Source organism: Drosophila guanche, unplaced genomic scaffold (assembly GCF_900245975.1).
Source record: "Drosophila guanche unplaced genomic scaffold, DGUA_6, whole genome shotgun sequence".
Lineage (NCBI taxonomy): Eukaryota > Metazoa > Arthropoda > Insecta > Diptera > Drosophilidae > Drosophila > Drosophila guanche.
The window spans coordinates 3,727,635-3,740,349 of record NW_022995753.1 but is presented as its reverse complement, the minus strand read 5'-3'; the positions used below and the strand labels follow the sequence as shown (position 1 = coordinate 3,740,349).

General features: G+C 43.2%; 1 protein-coding gene across 5 annotated transcripts in view; it reads right to left on the bottom strand.

Annotated features, from left to right (window-relative positions):
- LOC117588625 (broad-complex core protein) overlaps nt 1–12,715 on the bottom strand; it is a 47,593-nt gene that overhangs the window by 19,156 nt on the left and 15,722 nt on the right. For 3 of the 5 annotated variants that reach the window (XM_034280045.1, XM_034280047.1, XM_034280049.1), the window contains exons 3-7: nt 9,564–9,752; nt 9,043–9,484; nt 8,713–8,977; nt 8,504–8,649; nt 8,271–8,321 (exon numbers count right to left, since the gene is read on the bottom strand). In XM_034280045.1, the coding sequence (XP_034135936.1) occupies nt 8,271–8,321; nt 8,504–8,649; nt 8,713–8,977; nt 9,043–9,484; nt 9,564–9,752 (1,093 nt within the window). Of the gene's footprint in view, nt 1–284; nt 1,549–8,270; nt 8,322–8,503; nt 8,650–8,712; nt 8,978–9,042; nt 9,485–9,563; nt 9,753–12,715 lie in introns of those variants that run through there. The other 2 variants (XM_034280046.1, XM_034280048.1) reach the window with 2 other exon arrangements.

Here is a 12,715-nt window from a genome sequence, read left to right as displayed (position 1 = left end):
CTAATTCGTAACTAGCCTAAGTCCGTGTGCTCTCGTCTGTACTCGTTTCTCTTCACTCGTTACTTTTTCTGTTCGTTATCTGCCTGCCTTCCTCTCTCTCTCTCTCTCTCTCTCTCTTCTTTATCTTTATTTCTGTTCTTGTTCTTGTTGTTATTGTTTTCTTCTTTATTTTAAAAAGCACCATTTTCTCTCCCTTCATAATCTTCTTTAAAGTATTTTTTTCTGTGTATTTGTGTGTGTGTGTGTGTGTGTGGGTGTTTATGTGTCTTATGAATCTATGTATGTATGTATGTATTCTGATGTAGATTATTCAATATTCAATGTGCAATGTTCTGTGTATTCAAATACAATCGATTGAATCGCTTATGGATTGTAGTGGGGCTAGGGTTTTTTGGGACCTTCTCCGGACTTTGGAATTGGGGGAACAAATCGTTGGGGAGGGGAGGGGCAAACTTAACAAAAAAACACATTCCTAATATCAAGGCGGCCCTCAGCTTGAGGTGAAGTTTGCGCTGGCCAGGTGGTGGTGCAGTTGATGATGCTGATGCTGCTGCTGCTGCTGCTGTTGCTGATGGTAGTCAAAGTACATGAAACCCTATGAGGAGGAGTGATGGTTCAGCTGCTGATGCTGCTGCTGTTGCTGCTGATGATAGTAGCTATTGCCCGGCGTCTGCGCAACGGCAACGGCATTTGGCTCTGCCTTCGGCTGCTTCAGGTTGCGATGGTAGATGCTCTTGTGGTTGCGCAGGCTGTTCAGTGAGCTGTACACCCGCTTGCAGATGTTGCAGACCGGCTCCTTGGTGGGGCGCATGTGGACGTTCTGGATGTGTCGCTTGAGGCGTGTCAGGGAGCTCAGGTTCTTGTTGCACGGATTGCAACGGAAGTCATCACCGCCGCTCTGCGCATTGTTCAGGCTGCCCCCTGAAGTGTTTATGCCACCGCTCGTTGAGTTGTTCAGATTACCGCCACCGCTGTTGCCGCTACCGGCGCTCGTTGCTGCCGCTGTGGCACTGGCCGTAGCTGCCATATTGGCCATCACGGCGGCAAACATCTGCTGTTGGGCCGTTGTGGGCGTATTCGCTGTGGGTGTGCTGCACGCCAGTATACCATTCGGTGTCTGGCGGCCTGAATTGTTGGACTGCTGCTGATGCTGCTGCTGTTGCTGTTGCTGCTGCTGCTGTTGTTGGTGTTGCTGTTGATGCAGCTGTTGCTGCTGCTGTTGGTGTTGGTGTTGTTGCTGTTGCTGTTGTTGCTGTTGTTGCTGTGGCAAGAGTGCGGTCACTGAGAGGCCACCGTTGCTGCCGCCGCCACCGCTGCTTCCGTTCGCTGCGAATGTGGAGAGGTTAAGGCCACAGATGCCAGGGGCATTTGTGATTGCTGTTCGGTTTGTAGTTTTAGTTGTTGTTGGTGATGGAGTTGTTGTTGTTGTTGAGTTGTTGTTGTTGTTGTTGTTGTAGTAGTTGTTGTTGTTTGTTTGTTGGGAGTAAACGTTGTTGTTGTAGTTGTTTTTATTTGTAGTTGTAGTTGTAGCATTTGTCGTCAGATTACCTGACGACAAGTTTTGGGGAAGAAAGTCAGAAAACGTCGCATTAGCCCAAGGACAACGAGTTTTTGTATTTTTTATTGAATTGAATTTGCATTTTTTGTTTCAATTTTGCGTGATTTCTCATTTGATTTCGATTTGGATTTGGATTTTGCCTGCTTTTTTTTTTTTTTTTTTTTTTTTTTTTTTTTTTTTTTTTTTTTTTTTTTTTTTTTTTTTTTTTTTTTTTTTTTTTTTTTTTTTTTTTTTTTTTTTTTTTTTTTTTTTTTTTTTTTTTTTTTTTTTTTTTTTTTTTTTTTTTTTTTTTTTTTTTTTTTTTTTTTTTTTTTTTTTTTTTTTTTTTGGTGGTAAGGATTTTGGCCGGATGGTTTTTATCTTTTTTTTTTTTGATTTGATTTTTGTATCAGTAAATGGAATTTCGTTTAGCATTTTTTGCATCAAATATATGGTATTTCTTTTGGTTCATGTAAGTTGTTTCTTCAGTTGCTCAGAATTTGTTGAATTTAACTTTGGATTTAGGATTTACTTTTCGATTGTTCAATCTTGCTTCTTGCTTTCAGTTTCTCTAAATCTATATTCTGTTCTGGCTGGTTTGGGGTGGGTGCGAGGGGTCAGTGCATGACAGTGACAGTGCCAGAGATATAGACAAATGGGGGTAGTGGTAGAGGACCAGGGATGGGTATGGAAAAGAAAACCGAATGAGTTATCGGGATTCATTCTCTCGCTGCGTTGGGGTATGGTAAATGTGGAGAAGTTTAATTTCTTTTTTGATTGTTCGTCGGACGTTTCAGTTTCAGATTCAATCTCAAAGTAGATCTCTTCTGTTTCCTGTTACAGTTTTCTCCTTCTTTCGCTTCGAAAGATCTTGAATGATTTGATATTTGTGGAGAGACTACCGATACTCAACATGTGCAAAATTTCATGGAGGGGGATTTGTTTTTCGTTTGTTGTTGTTGGTTTTTTGGAGGGGGATTTTCTTGGTTGTTGTTGTGGTTGTGGTTGTGGTTGTTGTTGTTGTTTCACTCATTACCATAGTGTGCGGTGGTGTTGGTGTGTGGGTAATATACAAAAAGTAGGGGGGGTTGGTGTTGGTAGGTAGGTTGGAGCTTAGAGGAGCATTTCAATTTCAAACGTGAGAGGGCAGCAGAGAGAAGAGTCTGTGTGTTGTGTTTGTGTTTGTGTTTGTGTGTGTGTGTGTTGGAGTGTCTCTGTATGCGTGTGTAGAGGACTGTGTGTGTGGGTGTGTGTGTGTTTGTGTGTGTTTTAAAAACACCATCACCAAAGAAAATGTTCCATTGTTTTCCTATTGTTGTTCGTGTAAGTGTCCTTTTGCCGTACCCGGTGTGTGTGTTCTCTCTCTCTCTCTCGCTCTCTCTCTCTCTCTCTCTCGCTCTGCACGTGTGTGTGTGTGTTTGTGTGTATGTGTTGGGGGGACGGGCGTGTGTGTGTGTGTGGAGTGTGTCACTTAAAAAGCACTAAAAATAAACCCTTGCCAAAATTGTCCATTGTCTTCTCTCTTGCTTCCTGGATCTTAATAATACTTTTTTCGTAATTGCGTAATTTCAAATTCAATTTGGTTTTTCGTTTTTGTGTTCCTTATTCAAAGTTTTCAGAATTTTGTTTAAAATTTACATTTTGCTTAGATTTCCGTTTACATTTGTTTTTGTATTTTATTCGTTTTTTGTTTCTGCGACTTTTCGGTACAGTTGTTGTTTGGATTTCTTTGCTACCTCGATGCTGAAGGCTGTTGAAGGCTAGGGAGGTGGACAGGAATTGTATCGATACTATACTTCGGCTGCTTATGAGATGCTATTGGTTCAAGTACATTTTCCATTAAGCTCTGCACAAAACTAGGATTTTTTGATTCGTGAACTATCGCTTTTAATGTCTTCTGTTTGACACTATTCTTTAGCTTTTCGATTCCACTCTTTATTCGTGTTCTTATGCTCCACGCTATTCTTTTTGCTTTCTTTCTTTTCTTGACGGTTTTACTTTTTTTGCATTTTGTTGCCTCATAATTATTTTTGTTGGTTCTAATACTCTTTTCTCTTTCTTAATTCTTGTATTCCTCATAGCTACGACTAGTTTTGTTCCACCCTTTATGTTCTTTCCACTCTATTAGCACTTCCATAGCCAACCTCCCTTGCTCCACAGCAGCCAGCAATGGATCGAGGATCATGTTTTCTTCCATGTGGTTCAAATTCTTTTAATTCGTGTGTGCTTAGGAGATAACTTAAATAGTTTTTAATGGGTGTTGGATACATATTTTCGTTGGTTGAGTGGAGTTTTGTCGGGGTCACCAATTGTGGAACTTAAAATTAGTGAATTTTGAATGCTGTTCGCATGGGAATTAAACTAAAGGCATACACAATTGATGTATATTCTTGTATATTCTAGGCGTAATCTAGATAACTATTCTCTTCACGAGTTTTGTTTTTCTTTTTTTTCTTTTCAAATTGTTTGTGTGTGTGTTGTGTTCATGTATAATAAATATATATATATGTATGTATATATAGAGCGTAATTTAAAGCGGTTTTTGTCAATCAATTTGTATATACTTTGAAGCCTTTTGTGGAGACGTTTAGTTCTCAGTATAGTTCCTTTTGTGGTTGTGGGTCATTTTGGGTGGTTGGGTGGTTGGGTGGTTGTGTGGTGTGTGGGAGAACGGGGGAAGAGGGTGTGTGATTGTATATCATGTATCGATTTGTCTGCTTTTTTTTGGGTGGGGGATCGCCTGTGAGCGATTGTGGCTGTATCTTTGTATCCATTGGAGGTGGTTGGGTAAGGTTTGGGGAATGTTTAGTAAAGCGGATTTATATACGTATACGAGGGGTTAGATCGATTCAATTCTTAACAATAGTTTGTATATATATGTATATACTGGTCTCATATATATATATATATATATATATATATGGGTGTGTGGGTAGGTTGATATATATATGTATAGGGGGTCTCACGATTATTGTAGGGGTAGAAATTTGTTGTAAATTTTGGTCGGTTAGTACAATTGGAAAGTAAATAAAGAATAGCGTTAGTTGATCAATTTGTTGAGGGTTAGTGATTTTTCCTCTTCGCATAATAGAGTTCATGTATGTGTGTGCGTGTGCGTGTGTGTGTGGGTGTGGGTGTTGGTGTTGGGCGGGAATGTGTGAGTGTGAGTGTGAGTGAGAGTGTGTGCATTTTTTGACTCCTTCGATTAGCTGCGTGTGTGTGTGTGTGTGTGTTTGTGCGTTGTTTGTCTCTCGTGTGTGTGTGTGTGTGTCTTCCTGTGTGCGTGCGTGCTGTGGGTGTAGGCTTGATCTTGTGTGTGTTTTTCGGTGTATTTATTGGTGTGTGTGTGTGTTTGTGGGGTGGGAACCATTTTTGCGTTGTAGTATGGGTCTGCCGTGTGACGCGCGGAACGGTTTCATTTTTCTCTTTTACTGTATTACTGTAGAACGATGGAAACGACACGGAACGTTGCGCGCTCGTATGTATGCAATGGTTTTCGTTTTCTTTTTTAATGTATGTGTGTGTGTGTGTGTGTGTGTCTTCTTTTTCTTTCTCTGTTTACTATGGAGCTAGACCCCTGCTTATATATGTATACAAATGCCAATCTATGCTGCTTTTAACGCGACTTTCAGGAGGATCTTGGGTGTGCGCACTCATTTCTGTATTCGTGTTCGTTTTCGTTTCAGGTATGAGATATACTCTTGAAGTAGGGTATTCCTTATTCCTTATGGGTGTTTGTGTTTGTGAGGGGTGGGGTGGGATGTTGGATTGTGCTCAGAACATAAAAGGCCAAATTTTGGATACGATCGACAGGACACGACTGAGGGGGCCCAATTTCAATATCAATTTCTGGTCGAGTGTTTGCGGATGGGAGGGTCTTTTCAACGGAAGGGAAAACATCGAATGGTGGTGGATAATCGCCTTCCCTTTAATCAAAATTTTTGAACAAAAACTAAAAATGAATATGGAAAAATCGATTCGAAAAGCTTTTTCTTTTGGCTTTTGCTTTTGGGGGTTATTGGTTTGGGTTCAAATTTTGTTTCGTTTGGTTTGCTTTTGGTTTCGAGGGTGGGGAGGTTAGGTTTTCGGGGTTGGTGGGATTTGATTTTGGTTTGGTTTACTTAGTTATAGACACAAGCACGACGACGTACAAATAAAGGAAAGAGTTCAATATTCAATATATATATATATATATTTATGTAAGTATTTTGTATATATATTCGATCTTCAAATGCGTTGCGTTTTACAAATGGAAACTAAAAAGAAAACGTTTGACACCAATAAAATGTTTTATTTGCAAAATGTACTCGGGTTGTGTGGTGCAGAGACGGACTCCTCCTCGAATAACGGAGAAGTCTCGTCCCACTCGTGGGCAGAGTCTTGTGTTCGCGTGGTCTCTGGGTCTTGGTTAGGGCTCGTCGCAACGAACGGAATGGAACATAAGTTTACACAACTCAACATAACGGAACGCAATGGTACGGAACGGAACGGAATGGAACGGAACGCAAGTAACATCTCAAGGGTTATCAAATCATAATTGATATCAAAATTAAACTGAAAAGCATTTGCGTGCTCTCTAACTCTCTCTGTGTGAGAGAATGGTAAACGGAAACGGGGGATAAACGAACGGAATGGAACACAATCGAACCAATAGAGCAAGGGAGGTGTGGGATTGGGTGTAAAAACAAAACGTTGCAAATTCGTACACTTTTTTGTGTCTGTGGTTAATCTCATGTTTTGATATCTAATTATGTAATGCATGTAAATGTGAGGAGCTGTGTGTCTGTGTGTGTGTGTGTGTGTGTGTGTGTTTGGTTGTGTTTGTGGATGTCTAAGGCCATGTCTATGTGTGAGCTTGGTGTGTGTTTGTGGTGGCGGGGTGAGTGCTGCGTGTTGCTGTAGTACATTTTGCTGGAGTTTGACTTGGTTTTTAACTTTTTGGTGGGTGGACGTGGCTGGGGGTTGTTGCTTTCATTACGAATACAAAAAATTAGCACACAAAAACGAAACGGAAACGGGAACAAAAAATTAGAAGAAAACAACGAATATTTGTAACGCAAAATAAAACGAGAAGAACGTTAAAACGGGCGGGTGGGGGGGTGTATACAAAAGGGAAATTAACACACAACAAATACACGAAAAGTATATATATATTTCTCATCTCGTCGTTGCAGTGTGTATTTTTTTGGATTAGTTCTGATCTGGTTCTGGTTCTGGTTCTGGTGCTGGGAGAAGCCGGAGAAGCGAGCTCATCTAAAATGTTTTTCCCTAGTTTGCCTGCTCTAAGCAATAAACACCAATCAACAAATTGAGCCGCAACAGCCGCAGGACCTTTGAAGGACCTACCCTGCCACTCCGGATTGTTGCGGCCTAACCGCAGCATACATCATGCAACAGGCCTCCGGGCCATGCCCTTGTGGGGAGTGTGTTGTGTTGGAGATGGAGTTAATTAATTTTGTGTAGTTCATCAAACAAGCGGGAGAGCGTGAATTTTGCCTTGGCCTTGTTGTTGTTTGGTGTTTACTCTGCCTGAACTTGTCTAGAAATTTGTTTGTTAAGCAATTATCGTTCTGCATTCATCATCATCATCGTTCAACTGACGAGTGGCGAGTGGCGAGTGGCGAGTGACGAGCGACGAGTGGCGAGTGACATATCAGCATGGCGTTTTTGTCATACATAAATAACTTGCGCGTCTAACAAAACCGTTTCTCTAAGCTGCATTTTGAATTCGTATTCCTTTTTCTTTATATTTTACTTTTTCTTCTTGTAGTTGTGGCATTTATTTGTATTTTTGTTCCTCGTTCTGGGGGGTGGGGGGTGGGGGGGGAGGGTTTGTGATATTCGTGGTTTTTGTTGTGTTTTGTGTGTGTGACCGAAACAAATGAAAACATTTACCATCGAAACAATCAAACAAGAAAGAAATTTGTACGCTTCTACGACATTTAACTCGACTTTTTGTTGTTTTTGTTTTGGTTTTTTATTTTTATTTTGTTTTGGAATCGCAAACAAACTGAAAAACGGTTTTTGTTGGTAATTAAAAAGGACAGTAGTAGTGGTTCTCTCAATCGACAGTTTTTTGTGTTGAGCCGCGGTCTTTGGTGGGGGTGGGGCGGGCAGGGGGTTTGGTGGATCGATCGGTCGTCTCCAAAGGTATAAATCGGTATAAATCGAAAGTTAAATCAAAAAAGTCCTGCTCCTGATCAACACGCATACATACATACAAAAGAATGGATGCATGGATGACACTGCCTCTCAAGTCAGTTCGAAGACTCAAACGAAAAAAATCGAGAGAAAAAACAAAATGAAAAACAAAATTCTCCAAAAACCATAAAACGACAACAACAACAAAACAATGAAATTTAATTGAAGATCAACAGAAGATTATTTTCAACCAAATTGATTTTGTTGTACGGGCATTAATAAAAATCTCTCAGCATTTTTTGGGCAGATTTGGTTCAAAATTGTTTTTTCTTTTTGCTTTTTCTTTGCTTTTCATTTGGTTTTTTTTGTTCTTTTTTTTTTTTTTTTTTTTTTTTTTTTTTTTTTTTTTTTTTTTTTTTTTTTTTTTTTGTATTTGACTGGTATTTTTTCTGGTACTTTTACTGGTATTATTATTATTCTTTTTTTTCTTTGTATTTTTTGCATTTGATGTAAAAAATGTAATAATGAGCTTTTGAGCGCAAATAGAGCGAAACAATAGAAGTACAAAAAATAGAGAAATGCTCGGACTCACCTTGTGGGGACACGGCAAGATCACCGGACTGCTGCAATTGTGTGTTGAGACCTGATCGGCAGACAGTAGAGAGAGAGAGACAGGCGCGACAGAGACAAGCAGAGGAGGCAAAGACAGAGAGCGCACAGAGGGAAATGGAAAAGAGAGAACAAGAAAGAGAGAGAGAGAGAGAAAGAAGAGTGTTAGAAGTGTCGTTTGGATGTGGCAGGATTATGTCTGCACCGAATACGCACCAAGCAACGCTGAATGATCGAGATTGCTCATGGGGAAGTTGAAGGCGGCTGCCTGGAACATTTTGTTCTCTGCCGGCGACATAATGAACTGCGGTGCCGCATGATGTGAGGCGAGACTGTCACCGATTTCCTCATCATTGCCAGAGCTATAACGAACCAAAAAGATTAATCTCTTTGATTGGGTAAATGCGGATTTGAGGAGGATTTACCTTAAGGACCCTTTGCCACCATCACCGCTGCTGGAGCGATTGGCATCGTGCTCGCCGGTGGAGTCATTGCTGTGCTCATCATTGGGATTGGCATTGTTATTGGAGCACACCAGCTCCATCGGCTCCGACTTGACCTGATCATCGGCACCGGCACCGGCACGGGCCAGCGGTGAAGGTGTGAGGCTGCCCAGTTTATCGCTGATTGAGATGCCATTGCCGTTGCCATTGCTGGCGCCATTGTTTCCGTTGCCAGTGGGTCCGTTGCCTGCAACAAATAAAGATTTCGTTTAGATGTGGCTTCAATGATGTCTCGTCCATTCGACCACTCACGTTTCTCTTCCTTTAGCGGCGGTGTGTTGTTGTTATTGTGGTGCTTAATCGTACTAAAGTCAGCCGGCGTCTGTTGTGGCGATGCGCTGCGCGCATGTATGGGCGGCAAATCGGGGCTGTTGTTGTTGCTGCCACTGCCCAGGGGCAGGCCATTGTCGGCGGAGCCGCGCAGACGCTTGAGTGCATGCGATGTCTCCTCGGCAGCGGCGGCCGCACTGCTGCGATGCATCATGGCCATGCGCTTCAGCAGCTGGTTGTTGAGATGCGAGGGCAGCGACTGTGGTGGCGGCGGTGGGGAGCCAGCTCCCTGGCGGCTAAACAATGTCGAGGCGCCACCATCATCGTGCAGCGGGCCATGGTGTGGATGTGGATGTGGATGGGCATGCGAGTTCAGCGGTGTACGCACTCCGGCATTGGCCAGATTCTGTATTTGAGCCAAGTGCTGCAGGAGAAAAATGTGAATTAGGCGGGCTTGTCGTGGGCATGTCGTGGGCATGGCAGCTGTGGAGCCCAACACTTACGCTGTGCGTATCCTCGGCCTGCTGTTGGGTGAGTCCAGACACGCGCAACACCTCGGCTGTCTTGAGGAAGGACTGCAGCGACTTCTGATGCACATTCACCTCGCCATGGTATATGAACTCCACCAGCGAGTGCAGATCCATGAAGTTGACATCCTGCAGCAGTATGACCGGATGTTTGCAGGGTGTGCTCTGAAAAGATATGGCAAGGGGTTTGTTTTATTTTTACTGCACTGAAGGATTCTAGCATTAAATGATTGAATGTGCCGCCCTGCCCCGCACAGACAGCTTCGATTTTAGTTGCTGCTTTTCAGCTGCTGCTGCTGCCATGCCCCATGTGTGTGTGTGTTCAGGGCCAACGCATTCCAGTTTTTTGTCTGTCTTTGTCTCTGTGTATGCTTTGTAAATTTTCACTTATCAAGTGGAACTCCAACAAAGGGAGCTGCTGCTGCCTCTGCTGGGCTGCTTCTACTAGAAATTGGGTCAAGTCTCTCTCGCCTTGGATCGTTGCAACGCGCACATCCCGAACGACTCTCAGACACTTTGCTGTGTGTGTGTGTGTGTGTGTGTGTGTGTGTGTGTATCTCTGTATCTGTTGCTGTCTTATTTACTGCCTTGCCGCCTTGTGCAATTCGCATATTTGCGATTGAGTTAGCGCTGAAAGATTGCCTCTATATCTGCGTGTGTGTGTGCGTGTGTGTGTGTGTGTGCTTTTTTTTTTTGTTTTATTTTTATTTTTTTGTATTTTACAGATTGCGAAATTGAGGTCAATTCAACGAAAGACGACGGCGACAATGCAAGGAAACAAGAAACAGAAAAAGAAAAAAAAAAAGAGAGCAACGATCATGCGAGCAGCCAGCCAGCACTTGCTTGCACTTGAGATACTCGCACTTTGAGATACTTTCCCTCCATCTTTGAATTTCTTGGACACATCATGCTAATGGGGGGAGGAGGCGGAGGTGCCACTGGCAGCTTGCAGTTGCTGACAGTTTACATAAAAGCCAACAAAAAAACAAACACAAACAAAAAATTAAGAGCACAAAAAATGCTTTTAGCAAATGCCAAGCGAACCCATTAACCCCACCTTTGACCCGCTAACGCCCCTGTTCCGCTCTTGTCTGCGTTGTGTTTCTGTTGGCAGTTTTTACACCTAATTAAAATAATGCTCTGCAGTTAATTAAATATTTATGCATAGGCGCAAAGTCGCGAACAATTGCGACGCCAAGTGCTGACTGTCTCTGCCTCTGCCTCTGCCTCAGTCCCAGCTGCTAGAAGGATCTGCTGCTGCTGCTGCTGCCAAGTGTCTCCCTTCTCGCCACTGCCCCATCGTCCAGTTCAGTTGTGTCCATTGAGCTGCTGCTGCCCCGAGACAGGCTCTCGTTTGCCCCATGCCACTCTGATGTTGCTGCTTTGTTGCATGTATTTCAAATTGAATTTTACAAAAGTTCTGTTGCCAGCAAAGTTTTTTTTTTTTGTATACTAATTTCTTGGGTACATAATTTCCACCCAAACAAAAACGGCCAGCAAACAGTACAAAAAACGAGGGGAAAAAAAAAATCAGAATCGGAGAAACTCAAGAAAAATGCAACTGCGACCCTTTGTTGCACGTTTGCTGTCCCCTGCCCCTCTCTGCATTTAGTTGGCCTTTTTAACAAATTAAATGCCGACTTTTTCCGTTGTTGTTTGAGAATGAGAGCAGGCTGGCAGCAGGCAGCACCAGGGAGGAGGATCTTGCAAAACTTTCACGAAGACAGGGACAGGGACAGGGACAGAGGGACGACGGAGCAGACATGTTCTTGTTTTCAGAGTTTTGAGTTGAGAGGAAGAGTTGTGCCTCTGTCGTTGCCATAGCCGTGTTACTATTGCGTAATCAGAATCACCGACTGACTCTGCCCCATGATATGCCGCTCGCCTAATTGCAGTTCATTTTGGACACTTTTTCTATACCCTAACTTAATGCAGAAGTATCTGTCGTAGCTGTAGCCTTTGCTGCAAAGTATCTGCAAGATACAACTACTTTCCAAAGGGTATCCATTCCGCAGGCCAAGCCATGCGCTCGCCTCCCATCGCTCTCTGTTTCTTGGCCGTGCGCATAATTTGGAACAAAAAACGGCAAATAATAACAGAACAGAGCAGAAAGCAGTACGGCAGGGAACGGAACGAAAGCACTAAGTTTTCTATCATGTTAACAAATCATGTCGAAGGACGAGACAAGGATGGGCGGTATCCTTGAGGGGTGGTACACTTTGTAATTTATATAATTTCTACTGCAGCCCCTGCCCCACACACACACACACACACACACACACTGCCACACCGTTGCCCCAATGACAGCTACGTTACAATGCAAATGGCAAACGTTGCTCTTCCACTCTCTCTCCCTCTCTCTCTCTCTCTCTTTCGCTCTAACTAGCTGTGTCCCTCTTCCGCCAAAAAACCGCAATTGCGTGCAAATATTTTCAATGCAGAGGGGCTGTGGCTGTGGCTGTGGCTGTGGCTGTGGCTGCCGCAAAAGTTTTTGGCGGGCAAATGTCGACGAACAACAACCGATTCACATAATTTTAATGTCATAATAAAAATAATGAAGCAAAGCTGCAGGCACCGTGGAGAAGGGCAGCGGGGCCGGAGCAGGGTGGAGCTGCATTAGTTGGGAAGTTTACTTTGGCCTGCAACTTTGGGGCCGCGGAAACTTCAAGGATTAGGGCAGGGAGCCGCAGGGAGTGTACTGGGAGGTAGAGCACTGCCGGCAGTGCTGGCATCCTCATGCGTTGTTGCATGATCAGGCGACACAAATCAATCATACGTAACGTGCTAGCAGCAGTACAAAAACCAACAAAATGAAAGCACAGGACATTCCGGCCATCGACTAATTTGCACCACAAACCTGCCACAGAGACACACGCCGCGTGGCAGGCAAAACTTTATGACATGTTACGGACTGTACACACAACTAACTTCCTGCCTGACCTGCCCTCCGTTCGTGTCTATCCACGTTGTGGCGGTTCTCCTGCCTCACTTTCGTGTGCAACTAAATAAATTAAAATGCAAACAGAACGCAGTCTCTCCTGCCGCAGAGAGTTCCCTGCCAGAAGGCAGAGAAGGCAAAAAAAAACAGCAACACGAAGACCGGGAAACTTGGAGCTTAATTCTGCCTT